The sequence below is a fragment of the Cynocephalus volans genome, chromosome 1 (genome assembly GCF_027409185.1).
Source record: "Cynocephalus volans isolate mCynVol1 chromosome 1, mCynVol1.pri, whole genome shotgun sequence".
Classification (NCBI taxonomy): Eukaryota; Metazoa; Chordata; class Mammalia; order Dermoptera; family Cynocephalidae; genus Cynocephalus; species Cynocephalus volans.
Genome location: NC_084460.1, coordinates 190,821,123 through 190,835,478, shown reverse-complemented (window position 1 = coordinate 190,835,478; position 14,356 = coordinate 190,821,123). Strand labels below are relative to the sequence as shown.

At 41.6% G+C, this 14,356-nt stretch overlaps 1 protein-coding gene across 6 annotated transcripts in view; it reads left to right on the top strand.

Moving 5' to 3' along the window:
* PKNOX1 (PBX/knotted 1 homeobox 1) overlaps positions 1 to 14,356 on the top strand; it is a 59,798-nt gene that overhangs the window by 31,582 nt on the left and 13,860 nt on the right. For 3 of the 6 annotated variants that reach the window (XM_063102518.1, XM_063102492.1, XM_063102484.1), the window contains 4 exons: positions 1,672 to 1,843; positions 3,665 to 3,835; positions 8,454 to 8,553; positions 9,259 to 9,356. In XM_063102518.1, coding sequence (XP_062958588.1) covers positions 1,672 to 1,843; positions 3,665 to 3,835; positions 8,454 to 8,553; positions 9,259 to 9,356 — 541 coding nt within the window. The remainder of the gene's footprint in view (positions 1 to 1,671; positions 1,844 to 3,664; positions 3,836 to 8,453; positions 8,554 to 9,258; positions 9,357 to 14,356) is intronic. The other 3 variants (XM_063102528.1, XM_063102502.1, XM_063102510.1) reach the window with 2 other exon arrangements.

Genomic DNA, 14,356 nt, shown 5'->3' with positions numbered 1-14,356 from the left:
ATGTTGAAAACTGCAAACAATGTAAACGACCAACAAGAGGCAAATGGTTACACTGTTGGGGTTTCATACTACAGGTTGCCATGCTCCATTGAAGAACCACACAGATTTTCGTGAACTGACATGGATAGTCTCTTAAGCAGCATTGGCTACATGATTTGTGGGGCCCAGGCAAAAAGAAAACACAGGACTCCTTGTTCCAAATGTGTTGAGAGTTTTAAGATCAGCCATGGCAGAGCATTAAACTGAGCATGGCGCCTTGGGCAGCTGCCCAAGTCTTACACCCTTGAAGTTGGCCCTGTTTGTATGATATATTTTGAAGAACAAACCAAGTTACAGAACCATGTGAGTGAGTGTATAGCATCCTCTGGAGAAGGATACATACCCAAACATTAACAGCAATCCCTTTTGGAGGAGGGGAGAGGAAAGGAGGGGTGGAGTGAAAGTGGTATCTGAAAGGATTTCTGCTTGACGGGTATGCTGAATTATTTCCAGGAAGTATGTGTTTATTCATTGTGTAGTTAAAAATAAATTCCAGACGTATACCACTTCACACCCATTGGGGTGACTGTAATAAAAGACATTAACAGCAGAAAACAACAAGCATCGGTGAGGATGTGGAGGAATTAAGGTCCTCGTATACTGCTGGTGCAAGTGTAAAGTGGTATGGCCACTGTGCAGAGTGGTCTGTCACCTCCTCAGAAGGCTAGACATGGAGTTACATATGACCCAGCTAGTCCACTCCCATGTGTGTACCCAATAGAAGTGAAAACATGTTCCCATGAATCTTATACATGAATGTTCATAGCAGTATTGTTCGTAATAGCCAAAAGATGGAAACAACCCAGATGCCCATCAATTGATGAATGGACCGACACAATATTGGGTATCCGTACAATGGAATATTGTTAGGCCATAAAAAGCAATGAAGTACTGATACGTGTTACAATATTGATAAGCCTTAAAAGCATTATGCTAAGTGAAGCAAGCTAGACATCAAAGGTCACATATGATTCCATTTATAGACAGTCCTCAACTTTACAATGGTGCCAAAGCGGTACACATTCACTAAAAATGTACTTCAGGTACCTGTACAGCCGTTCTGTTTTTCACTTTCAGTCCAGAATTTAATAAATTACATGAGGTATTCAACACTTTAGGCTTCGTGTTAGGTGATTTTGCCCAACTGTAGACTAATGTAAGTGTTCTGAGCACAGTTAAGGTAGGCTAGGCTAAGCTATGACATTTGGTAGCTTAAGTGTATTAAATGCATTTTTGACTTAGGATGTTTTTAACTCATGATGGATTTGTTGGGACATAACCCCATCATAAGTCAAGGAACATCTGTATATAAAATGTCCAGAATAGGTAAATATATAGAGATAGAAAGTAGATTCGTGGTGGGCTGCGGTTGGGGAAAATGGAGAGGGACTGCTAATGGGTGCAGGGTTTCTTTTGGGGATGATGAAAATGTTCAAAAATTGACTGTGGCAATGGTTGCACAACTATGGATATACTAAAAACTGTTGAATTGTACACTTAACTAGATCAATTGTATGGTATGTGAATTATAGCTCAGCAAAGGTATTTTATAAAATAATACATAAGTATACACCAGAACATTCTCATGGAGATGTAGAACATGTATTTGTTCTTTGTTCTTTTCTCCCACAGGCATCCACTATTTCCATTATTAGCTTTGTTGTTTGAAAAATGTGAACAATCTACTCAGGGCTCTGAAGGCACGACTTCTGCCAGTTTTGATGTGGACATAGAAAATTTTGTAAGGAAGCAAGAGAAGGAAGGGAAACCCTTCTTTTGTGAAGATCCAGAAACTGACAATTTAGTAAGTACAGTAAATGTTTTATTTTTATTTTTCAAAATTAAAAATCTGTGAAATTTTAAACTTCTAATTAGAACTTCACACTCTTCATAGTTCTGCTGAAGGGGAGAATTGTACAATTATAAAATAACTTATTTTACAGGGTGTGTAACTTCAGTGTCCCCAAGTCTTCCAGCCTTCTCTATTACCATTTCCTTTGATAAGCAAATAAAATAATTTGAGTCTTCATCCTAAATGGTCTAGGGGATTCACTTCTAAATATTTGTCAAGGATCGTTGGGGTTGGGGTGCTCACGCAGCATGTCTGCGCCCAACTTCTCTTCTTGGCTTATCCCTAATCATGGACATATGACTTTAATTTTATTCTCCAAGACAGCTCTGACACTGATTTGTGGTGCCCTCCTCCCAGAACCAGGGCTCCAAAGTCCAGGGTTCTCTGTGCTATATAGAGGAAATGGAGATTTCCTTGGCATTAATGTCCTTGGTGCACCTCAAAGCAAGCTTTGCCTTTTGGTGCTTGGGCAGTGCTGTTGGCCTTTGTCGGGCACGCCGCTGTCTTTGCTCGCCTGCCTGAGCATAACTATGTTTGCCTCCCAGATCTGGGATTAACACAGAGACCCAGCATCAGGGTATGGTCACTGGATTTCCATTAGAGCCTTCTAGGTCCCATATCAAAACCTTAGACGGGGTCCATAGCAGAAAACAGTCTCTGGAAAACTTCTTCCTGAGTAAATACCCAAGTCTTAGCTTTTTCTTTTAAAATTTCTCACTAACTTTGAATCTGTCTCCTCCTCTCTGAAATGAGATTAACAGTGTGAGCCCTTCTGGGCTGATGATCAGAGGCTCTCTCTGTCATGCATCTCTCCTTCCACTGGCCCACACCTGGCCTGGCACAGTGAGTGGAGAGCAGGTGTTCTCTACACCCTGCCAAGCTGGCAGGGACCTAGGTTCTCCTGCCTGGTGGTGCAGCCATGTGTTTAGCACAGGGCCTAGCAGAACTTGTTGCTTGGTAATTCTTGTTGATTGATTGATTGACTGATTCATTCATTCATTACACAAATACATATGAATTACTACCACCACTTATAGGCCAAAGAGATCAGCTTTGGAGTTCTCTTTTTTATTTTTGGTGGCTGGCCGGTATAAGAATCCAAACCCTTAAACCTAGTGTTATCAGCACCACGCTCTACTGTGTGAGCTAACCAGCCAGCCCTGGAGTTATTCTCAGGCAAGTGGTGCTTACAATAATGGTTTCATTATTGGTATTAGTTATCTACTGCTGTGGGATAAATTACCCCCCAAATTAGTGACTTAGTATAAAGCTATAAAACTTTTAGGAAAATCATAAGAGAAAATCTTTGGAGTCTAGGGCTAGGCAAAGAATTCTTCAGCTTGATACCAAAAGCAAGATCCATAAAAGGTGGAGTTGATAAATATCAAAATTAAGAACCACCTATAGGTGGGTACAGATTTATCCCTATTTATGGATACGGAGACAGGAGCAGAGCCAGGGTGAGCGAGGGTTGCCCAGCCACAGATCAAGTCAGTAGTGGGGCTGGGCTGCGGGCCAGAGCCTACACTCACTGCACTGGGACACGCTCCCAGTGGTCCTTTGTATTCCCCACACAGCAGATCCAGCCAAATACCCAAGCACAGGTCAGTGGCCCTAGAATGATTCGTCAGTTTGTATGAGTTCTGATGTTATTCCTCTTCTGTCGACGGCAGTAGAGATGGTTTCATCTAATAACTAAGAACTGGTATGTGTGATAATGATAATCGTGCTACCTTTTTCTCTTCTGAAAGTCTTCATTTTCTCTGCTTCTAGATGGTAAAAGCAATCCAGGTTTTGCGTATTCATCTTCTTGAGCTGGAAAAGGTTAATGAACTCTGCAAAGATTTCTGCAGTCGATATATTGCTTGTCTAAAAACAAAAATGAACAGTGAAACTCTGTTGAGTGGAGAGCCTGGAAGCCCATACTCCCCCGTACAGTCCCAGGTACTTATGTTTGGGGTCTTGCTCTACTTCTTGGTTACTGTGACATCTGTGTTAACTGGTGATACCACCAGTTCTTTCAGAATTGCTGGGCTATCTTAATGGCTGTCCTGCTTTTAAGGACCCTCCAGACCCCTGAACCTGGCTTGTTTTGGGAATGAACTCCCTCAATCCAGAGAGACAGTCTATCTGGGCTTCCTGCAGGGTATGAAGCAAGTCCTCAATCTGCGTACTGAGCCCTGGTTCCATGTATACAGAAGATATAGACCATTCATTTCTTTCTTTCTTTCTTTTAAAATATTTTAATTTTTTATTTTAAAAAATTATGTAAAATACACATAAAATTTACCATCTTAACCATTTTTAAGTGTACAGATCAGAGGCATTAAGTACAGTAATCCTCCCTTATCTCTAGTTTCATTTTCTGTGGTGCCAGTTACCAGCAGTCAATCACAGTCTGAAAATATTACATGGAAAATTCCAGAAATAAAAATTCATATTTTAAATTGCACACTGTTCTGAGAAGCATGATGAAATCTTTCACTGTCCTGCTCCTTCTGGCCTGGGACGTGAATCATCCCTTTGTCTAGTGTATCCACACTGTATGTCCTACCTGCTTCGTTATCAGATAGACAGTACACAAGGAGAAGGTGAGTATGGTACAGAAAGATGTTTTGAGAGAGATCACGTTCACATAACTTTTATCACGTAACTCCTATTATTTTGTATTGTTATAGTTGTCCTATTTTTATTATTAGTTATTGTTGTTAATCTCTTACTGTGCCTGATTTATAAATTAAACTTTGTCATAGGTACGTATATATAGGAAAAAGACATAGTATGTATAGATTTCAGTACTATCTGCAGTTTCAGCCGTCCACTGGGGTTCTTGGACTGTATCCTTTGCAGATAAGGGAGACTACTGTACATTGACACTGTCGGGCAACCATCACCACCATCCCTCTCCAGAGCTTTTTTATCTTCCCAAACGGAAACTCTGTCCCCATTAAACACTCACTCCCCATCCCCCTCCCCAGCCCCTGGCACCTACCCTTCCACTGTCTGTCTCTGTGAATTAGATGACTCCTGGTGTCTTTGTAAGTGGAATCCTACAGCATTTGTCCTTTTGTGACGGGCTCATCTCACTTAGTTTAATTCCCGTAAGATTCATCCATGATGAAGCACTGTTGTATTTTAGCCATTCTGTGGATGTGTAGTGATATTTCATTGTGGTTTTAGTTTGCCTTTCCGTGATGGCTAATGATGTTGGACATCTTTTCATGTGCTTATGTGCCACCTGTATATCTTTGGTAGAGTGTCTGCTCATGCCTTTTGCCTATTTTCTTTTTTTTTTTCTTTGCCCATTTTCAAATTGGATTTTTTTTTTTAAACTGTTGAATTTTGAGAGTTCTTTACCTATACTAGATAATAGTCCTTTGTTGGACATACAGTTTGCAAATATTTTCCCAAAGTCTGTAGCTAAGTATCTTTCCATTGTAGTAATGGGTCTTTTGTAGATCAAACATTTTTAATTTTGATAAAGTCCAATTTATCAACTTTTTCTTTTATGGATTGTGCTTTAGATGTCAAGACTAAGAACTCTTTACCAAGCCCTATATTCAAAAGATTTTGTCTTATTTTTTTCTAGAAGTTTTGTAGTTTTACATTTTACATTTAAACCCATGATCCATTTTGAGTTAACTTTTGTATGAAGTGTGAGGTTTAAGTTGAGGTTCCTTTTTTTGTCTATGGACATCCATTTGCTCCAGCATCATTTGTTGAAAAAGCTGTCCTTCTTCCATTGACTTGCTTTTTGCACCTTTGTCAAAAATTAGGCAGGCATATTTGTGGGGCCTATTTCAGTATTTTGTGTTCTGTTCCACTGATTGTCTATACTACATAGTCTTGATTACTGTAGCTATATCATAAGTTTCAAAATTGGGTAGACTGATTTCTCCCACTTTATCATTCCTTTTCAAAATTGTTTCAGCTATTCTAGTTCCTTTCCCTTTCTGTATAAATTTGAGAATAATCTTGTCTGCATCTACAAAAAAATCCTACTGGGATTTTGATAGGAATTGTTTTAAACCTGTATCAATTTGCAGAGAAATGATGTCTTTAGTGTGTGGAGTCTTCACGTCCACAAACATGGTATGTCTCTTCATTTATTTACCTCTTCTTTGATTTCTTTCATCAATGTTTTGTAGTTTTTGACATAAGTCTGATACATGTGTTTTTAGAATTACACCTATTTCATTTTTTTGAGTGATTGTAAATGGTATTTTATATTTAATTTTTGGGTTTTTTTGTTTGTTTGTTTTGTTTGTCTTTTTCGTGACCGGTACTCAGCCAGTGAGTGCACCGGCCATTCCTATATAGGATCCGAACCCGCAGCGGGAGTGTCTCAGCACTCCCAGCGCCGCACTCTCCCGAGTGCACCACGGGCTCGGCCCTATATTTAATTTTTGTGTCCATATGTTCATGCTAGTATATACAAATAAAATTGATTTTCGTATCTTTATCTTGTATCCTGTGCCTTTGCTGAACTCACTTATTAGTTCTAGGAGGTTTTTTGGTAGAGTCTTAGGATTTTCTACCTATTCAGTCATGTCACCTGCAGAGTCACCTCAGATGGGGTCTGTTCTACTTTTTCCTTTCTGATCTGTATGCCTTTTATTTCCTCTCCTTGCCTTTACGTTGGCTGGAATGTCCAGTGCTGGCTGTCTTGAATGAGAGTGGCTAGAGCAGACTTCCTTGCCTTGTTCCCCATTTTAGGGGAAACCTTTCAGCCTTTCACTGTTACTTATGTTGGTTATAGATTTTTCCTAGATGCTCTTTATCAAGTTGAGGAAATTGCCCTCTATTGCTGTTTTTCTGAGAGTTTTTATTGTGCTGAATTTTGTCAAATGCTATTCTGTATTGATTGACATGATCAAGTGGTTTTTCTTCTATGGCCTGTTAATATGGGAGATTACATGGATTGATTTTTCAAATATTGAATGAGACTTGCATTCCTGGAATAAGCTCCACTTGGTCATGGCACATAATTGTTTTACAGATATTCCTGAATTCTATTTGCTAATATTTTGTTAAGCATTTTTATGTCTATATTCATAAGAGATATTGGTGTGTAGTTTTCTTTTTTGTACTGTCTTTGTCTGATTTTGGTATCAGGATAATACAAGATTCATAAAATGGATTGGGAAGTGTTACCTCCTCTTCCATTTTCTGGAAGAGATTATATAGAATTGGTGTTAATTCTTCTTTAAACATTTAATAGATGGAATTCCCCAGTGAAATTTCAGGGACTTGAAGAGTTCTTTTATAGGAGTTTTTAAATTATGAATTCAATTTTGTTGATAGTTATAGGACTATTTGAATTATGTTTCATATTGGATTAGTTATGGTAGATTATGTTTTTTGAAGAATTGGTCCATTTCATTTAAGATATTAAATTTAGGGGTATGCAATTGTTCTAGTGTTCCCTTCTTAATCTTTTTGATGACTGCAGGGACTATAGTGATCTCCCCTCTTTTATTCCTGATATTAGAAATTTGTGTCTTCTCTCTCCTTTTTTTTCAGTCTTACTAGAGGTTTGCTTATGTCTTGATCTTCTCAAAGAACACATATTTTGTTTCATGGACTTTTCTTTGCTGTTTTTCAGTTTTCAATTTTATTGACTTCTGCTCTGGTCTTTGTTATTTCCTTCCTTCTGCTTGCTTTGGTTCATTTTATGACTCTTTTTCTTGGATCTTAAGGTGGCAACTTAGGTTGTTGATTTGGATGACTTAACTTTTATTTTGACCAAATTAAGGTGGCAGCCTTAAGCATATGGTAGCCCTCAGAGTAGTCACCTTTGGATGATATCCACTTATGCTATTTAACTGCTCAAGTGTTGGAAGCATGTGTATGCCAGGCCTGCGCTAGACACCCCTTTCCCCTGCCAGCCGCTAGCCTAGCCGTCACAGTATATGGATAAAGCAGCCCATATAGATCTAACTTCAGATGGATGAAGTTTCTGATATGGTGGTTACAAGCACTGTGTGAAGCTGGCTGGAGTCGAGGCCCAGTCCTGAGCCCTCTACAAACACAAATACCTGGAGGGAGGGGGGCACACGTGTTCTGTGCTGTGGTCAAGGCTGGCACCAGCGGGTGACTCCCCAGCACCGCTTGGAATACCTTCAGCCCTGATCACTTCCACTTACCTCTCAAGTCTGTGCTATAATCTTTTGAACATGCTCATCCTGTCAAGGAGGATTTGGCCATGAAAGACTCAGAGTCATCTGAGCCAAATCTAACGAAAAAGGCATTTGAGCAGATTAAGCGATTGCAGTCAGAAAGCAGGGTCTTCCTAGTCACACTTCCAGGGCCTTAAGACTTGTGGCATATGGCAGTGAGATGAAAAGTAATCTTTTGGAAGTCACATTGCAAACTAACATTTCAGGATTGGTCATCTTATCTAATACACAGTTAGCATTGCACCTCTTGGTTGACGCATGCTTTCTAAAAGCCTCCTCATCTGAGTTGGCCTCAAGCATCTTTCCTTCATTAATGATATCATTATGCCACTTATACTGAAGTTTCCTAATAACTCCTTCAATGTGTGTGTTCTGACTTTCAGCAGATTCAAAGTGCCATTACAGGCACTCTTAGCCCTCAAGGAATCGTGGTGCCGGCCTCTGCACTGCAACAGGGAAACGTAACCATGGCAACCATGGCAGGTATGATGATGGAAAAATGGAAACAGATGACATAGTGTTTAACTGTGCTGTTAGCAGCCCCTGGAAAATCTTAAGCTGTATCATTAATTGATGATAATCAAGTAAAAATGCAGTCTTAGTCTTAGTGTTACTGCTATACCAAAAACCATTACAGGAAGGGGACACATTTCAGAGTTCCCTGGTGTATGTGGAACATTGCAAATACAAAGAATCCTGAAAACAGAATGGGGCATGTAGGGAGGGGTAGAAACTTACACTAAAAACCTCACAAAGCAGCACAAAGGGAAACCTCACAGAAACAAGCACCATTGATCAAAAAGCATAACTAGAATAAACTATTTATTATCCAGTAACTTGGCCAAATCCTTAACATGTACTAATATAAGGAAAAAGTAGAAAGCAGTGGCAAGCCAGAAGAAGGGAATTGTGAATCCTTGGTCGGTCATTGGTGCCCTGTGCTGGGCATGCTGTGAGGAGCCCAGCGCCTGCCAACCTGCCCACCACCCCACATGCCTGGTCTCGGCCAGTCCACGGAATTTGTTTTGGTAGTTTATAGTGAAAAGTCAACAGGCAAAGTATTGTTGATCATTTGAAATGATTAAAAAGCTCATAAAACTAGAGATTTTATTCTTTCCATAAGCATATTGAGAAGAGTGTTTATCAGCTACTTAAAAGTAGTTTAATTCTCTTCATCTCCCTTTTGAGGTGGCACAGTGTATCAGCCTGTCACGGTTGTCACTCCTCAAGGCCAAGTGGTCACTCAGGCACTGTCACCTGGGACGATTAGGATCCAGAACTCCCAGGTGCGTGTGCCGTTTCGCGGAATGGTTTTGGGGCGGGTAGAGCACACATATGGGGCACAGGCAGAACAAGCTTCGATCCCTCTGCATGAAGATCATCTGTCTCACGTAGTAATCTCTAGTTAATCTCAATGTCAGTGTTTTGTTTTTTTTTACTCTTTGTTACACTCACTGTAGAAAATTTGCAAAGTTCAGAAAAGTCTGAAGAAGGAGGAAAAAAAGTCATTTATAATTCCCCCAGAAGCAGCCCCATGCTCCAGTGTGAACATTGGATTGTGTGTGTGTCTGCCTTGCGTGTCCATCAGGAGATTCGAGGTCCTGCAGATGCCCTCTTCCCAGGGTCCCCTGGAGGGTATGGCAGAACCGCCAGGCAAGTTTTTCAGACCATCAAGGCCTGGCCCACACCTCCAGTGTGAGAATGTGGGGTTGGGCCGGGGCCGTGCTCTGGAAAGCTTTGCAGGCCTCTCTGCTGTCCTCGGTGTGTTTGGGGCACCTCAGTTAAACCAAACTCTGGTGAGAAGCCTGAGATGGTTCCACCAGCAGTGCTCTCAGCCCTCTTCCCCTTCACACTGCCCCTGAGGGCCTTTCCCAGGAGGCCAGACTGCAGCCCCTCCCCTTGGCCCATGCCTCCGGGATGTCAAGGTGTCCAGGAAATGCAGCTCCCAGAACATGAGAGGTAGCTTCACAAGCAGAAGGTACAGAACTGAGATGCCTGTGGCATGCCTGTGGCATGCCCGTGATCTGGGGGTCATCCTGCCCTCTCCCTGTACCTTTGTGATAAGGAGATTGGACTTGACAGGCTGCAAGACTCCTTTTTAAATTATGGAGATACACACACACACACACACACACACATACACACACGCACACAAAAATATGTATGTTTGAGCTAGGTTTAAGTCAGGAAGACAGGGTTTAAGTTATCAGTTCTTATTTTAAGAACATTGATTTGTTCTTTATGTCAAGTCTTTGTCTTTCATCTGCACAGATATTTTCTATATCCTTATTAAGAACTGAGTCCCCAGCCTTGGGGATGTTGGTTTTACTGAATACAGTAGCAAATACGAAAGATCTGGGGGTTACCTCCTTTGACTTCACAGGTTTAGTTGGACAAAGTTGGCCACAGTCATAGAATGCTGGAGCAGGGACAGGGCAGTGAGCCACTGAAGGTTGGGGGACTTCAGAGCTCATTTTGGATACACGTGGTCCTGGGCTGTAGGTAGCTTCCCAGGCTTAGCACCGGGAAGGGGAAGAGCTAGACCCCACCAACACTGTCCCTCTGTTCTCCAACCAGCCTTCTTTCCCTGTGGTTTTCCATTTAAAATATCTGTGAAAATAAAGCAGTGTCTGGTTTGCAGAACAGTTTCCTAGTATGAAATTAGACTCTTGTAGAAGAAAATAAGTTAAATGCCTTACTTACATAGTAGAGATTCGTTTGTCTTGTTGTTTAAGAAGGAAGTTTTCTGCTTAGCAATTTTTGTCTACAAGAAAATTTGTTTAATTTAAATAGCAAACCTACAATGTTTGGATTATTTCAGTAGGACACTCTCACACATAGGGTTTATGTGCATGACTCCCCCAGCTCCCTTAACCAGACTCTAGTGAACATGATCCCGTGTTGCTGCCTGTGAGCTGCCTCTGCTTTGGTCCACAGAGTCCCCAGCAACGCACTGTGTGGTTGTTGTCCCATGTATCACATCCCCTTTGTCTCTTGCTTCCGGGATAGCAGAGCTGGGAAGCCAGATAAGCTGAGTAGGGTTTCTGATATTAAAAGTAAATGGATTTGATTGAGGGTCTTGCGGGGAGGTGTTCTTTCGATAAAATATGTACATCACATATATATGATTCTATTAAAGCTATTTGGGCTAGGCTGGGCTCTGTTCCCCCCCCCACCCTTTTTTTGGCCAAATTTTGGGTTCTTGCTATGTTTCATGTAATTAAGGTGAGTAACTTAACAATGAGGGTTTCTGTGTTTTGTGTCAGAAACTCTCTGTTGATTTTGTCAAGAAAATTGATGATTGTTCTGGATCATGTGTCACACTAGCAGTCAGCCCTATTTACAGGTGAATCTCATTAATAGTCATAGCAGAAGTAGCAGCTGTGTGGTGGCAATCATAAGTAACCCTGGTGACCTTGTACCCACAGCAGTGTCCCTTCTGTCACGCAGGGATCCCTGCCTGGTGGCAGTGTGTCGTGGGCTTGGGTGGGTTGGGTGTTTTTGCTTGCATGGGGTGATCTTAATGCAGCATTGCTGCTCCCTGGGAGGGAATCGGGGCCCACGCGAGAAACCCCGGCTCATTCACCACAGGGCAGAAGGAGGCCGGGTTGGACTCTCTCTTCCCAAGGTGTCTTTACCGAAAAGTCTTTAACTGTACTTCTAGACAAGCCCACTGAAAAACGTTTCTTGAGAAAATGAGAAATAACCAGGGGTAAGATTTCATCAGTTCACTCCCCGTCCCCTTTCCCTGGCAGAGGCTTATTTGTACAACTGTTACTCATATATTTTAGGTTTTACTTCTGTGTTCCTTTGTACAGTTATTTTTAATGTTTTTATCAAGTTGATATGTGTCACAACTCAAGCTGCCACAGGATGCTGAGTGCTTGTCACAGGTCCCAGCCTCCCCACATCTCTGCTCCCCTCAGGCCCCTCCAGATCTCTCAGCCATTTATTTTGCTGTTTCCCTCCATGTTGCTATATAAAAATCCTGTTTCCTAACTCATCCATGAACATACCTTGTTCGGGCTTTTTGCCGTGGTCAGGAAGGCTTTGCTTTCTCACGGCCCCTGCTGTCCTCTGCTTCACTTCTGTCACAGTTGAGTCACATGAGCGTTCAGCATTGACAGTGTCATGGCTGGCCCTGCAAGCCATTGTGCAGCCATGATCACAGTGCTCCTCTGGCTCAGATGGTGCTCTCTACCCAAGTTAATCATGCTCGTGTTTTTCTTCCTGTTTGCTAAGTTCTCATTGCATCGGTAGCTAACTCTTCACAGATTCTCCAGCAGCCCTCAGGAATTTCCTCCAGTCCAAGCTGTGAGATGACTCATCAGCATTGCGTGGTCCTCCCTGGAGTGCTCTGCCCCTGCCTCTGTGTCCAGGGGCTGCCCTCTAGACCTGGGCACCATGTGTGGCGCTTTCTTTGGATGTCATCTTGAGCATCCTTTCTCATGTCTTCTACTTTCTCGGCTTTACTCTCTCTTGAAAACCTCCTCACTCGTCCGTGCTCTGAATTTTTTGATGTGGATCTTTTTCATTGGTCATGCTGAACCCTCCATGTCCTTTAGTCTGGAGTCTTGTGGTCTTCAGTTCTGGGGCATTTTCGTATCACTTTCTGCAACAGTCCTTCCCCTTCTCCCCTTAACATGCACATTCTTTCCAATTGAACATTAGCCCTCCTGAACTGACTCACTTGATTTTTTTTTTTTTTAATATTTCTTCCTCCAATTGTCTACTTTTTCTCTATTTTCTGAAAGATTTTATTTTCCAATCCATCTACTGAATTTTAAATTTTTAGCATATTTTTAATTTCTAAGAGCTTTTCCTTGCTGTGTGTGTGTGGGTGTGTTAAGTAGTATTCTACTCTTGGTTCATGGATAGTCGAAGTTGTCTTTTGGTTTCTGCATTCTGTTTTTCCCATATCCCCAAGTTTATTCACTTTGGTCTCTGCTGTTTGTGATGGAGGCTTTCAAGTATTTGGGGACTCTTGGCTATCCTTTTAAATTTAAATGTGAGCCACTGGAAAGCTAGTTGGTGCTTGTGCAGTGCTGGGTTGTGGCAAGCTGGCTTTTCAGTTGGCTGGCCTGCAGACGCTGCCATTTGTTAGTCTTTTCTTTGTTCCATCTCTCCAAAGAAATACTCTCTACTTCTTACTTGGAGCAGGCATGGGTTGGGGCTCCCATTTCATTACCCCTTTTTCCAGCTTAGCCCCTTGCTCCCACCAAAGCTCTAGCCTCTGGTTTCTTTGAGAAATAAACCCGAGTCTCTTGGGGGCTGGGAAAGATGAGTCATCTAGCTGCAGAGAATGGGGCAGGGGTTCTTACAGACTTCCAGCCAGTTCCCTCAGCTTCGAAGTCCCCCTGCCTGGTCCAGTCCCTGTGATTTTCTGGAATTCCCTGGGGTCTGCATGGGCTAGTCCCCTCTCAGGCCCTCAGCTTGCTTCCCTTCCCTGGCTTAGTTCTTGCTCCCAGGCCCCTCTATGTGGTGCTGCCAGCGTCAAGTCATTGCTTTGCCTGTTATCAACCACATTTGCTTTAATCCTGAACCCAAAACAGTCAACACTGAGGCACATGTTATATTTCATTAAGATCATCATCGTATATTAAATTGAGACAAGTACAGCAAACAAGCTAAATTTTGGCCCTGGTGCTTTGGAAATCATTTTAAAAGTTCATTTCCATTATTTTTCCTATACACAAAAACTTGAGTATATAGGCAGTTCCTAATACCATTTGTCCTCAGTCCTTAAAACACACTCATAAAAATAATTACCCCTCAGTGACAATCTTGAGTTTTAGGAAATTTTAGATACAGTTGGTGATCTTAATGTCTCTATTAAGGTCATAAAATTCCATCCCTGTCTACTATCTACTTAGATGTTGGTCTCCAGATTTTTGAAGAATATCTCAAAAAAAGTATAATCCAGAGGAAGTACAGGTAAAATAATATACTAAAAATCTCTCCAAAATAAACTTATAGGGCTAACTGGTTAGCTCAGTTGGTTAGAGTGTGGTGTTAGAACACCAAGTTCAAGGGTCTGGATCCCCATACTGGCCAGCCATTAAAAAAATTAAAAGATTTTTAAAAACCCCAAACTTCCAAATCCTTTAAACTGTGTTTGTAAGTATATTATACTGAGATTGACTTGCAGAATTTTGTGTTCATTCATGTATTAAGTTAGGTTCCTATGTAAGTTCTCACATAGGCCTGATCTAGCTGTGTTGCAGGCCTGGCACGCAGGTTGCTCCCTTCCTTCCTGGTCTGTGCCGTGGGCAATGATGGCAGCACC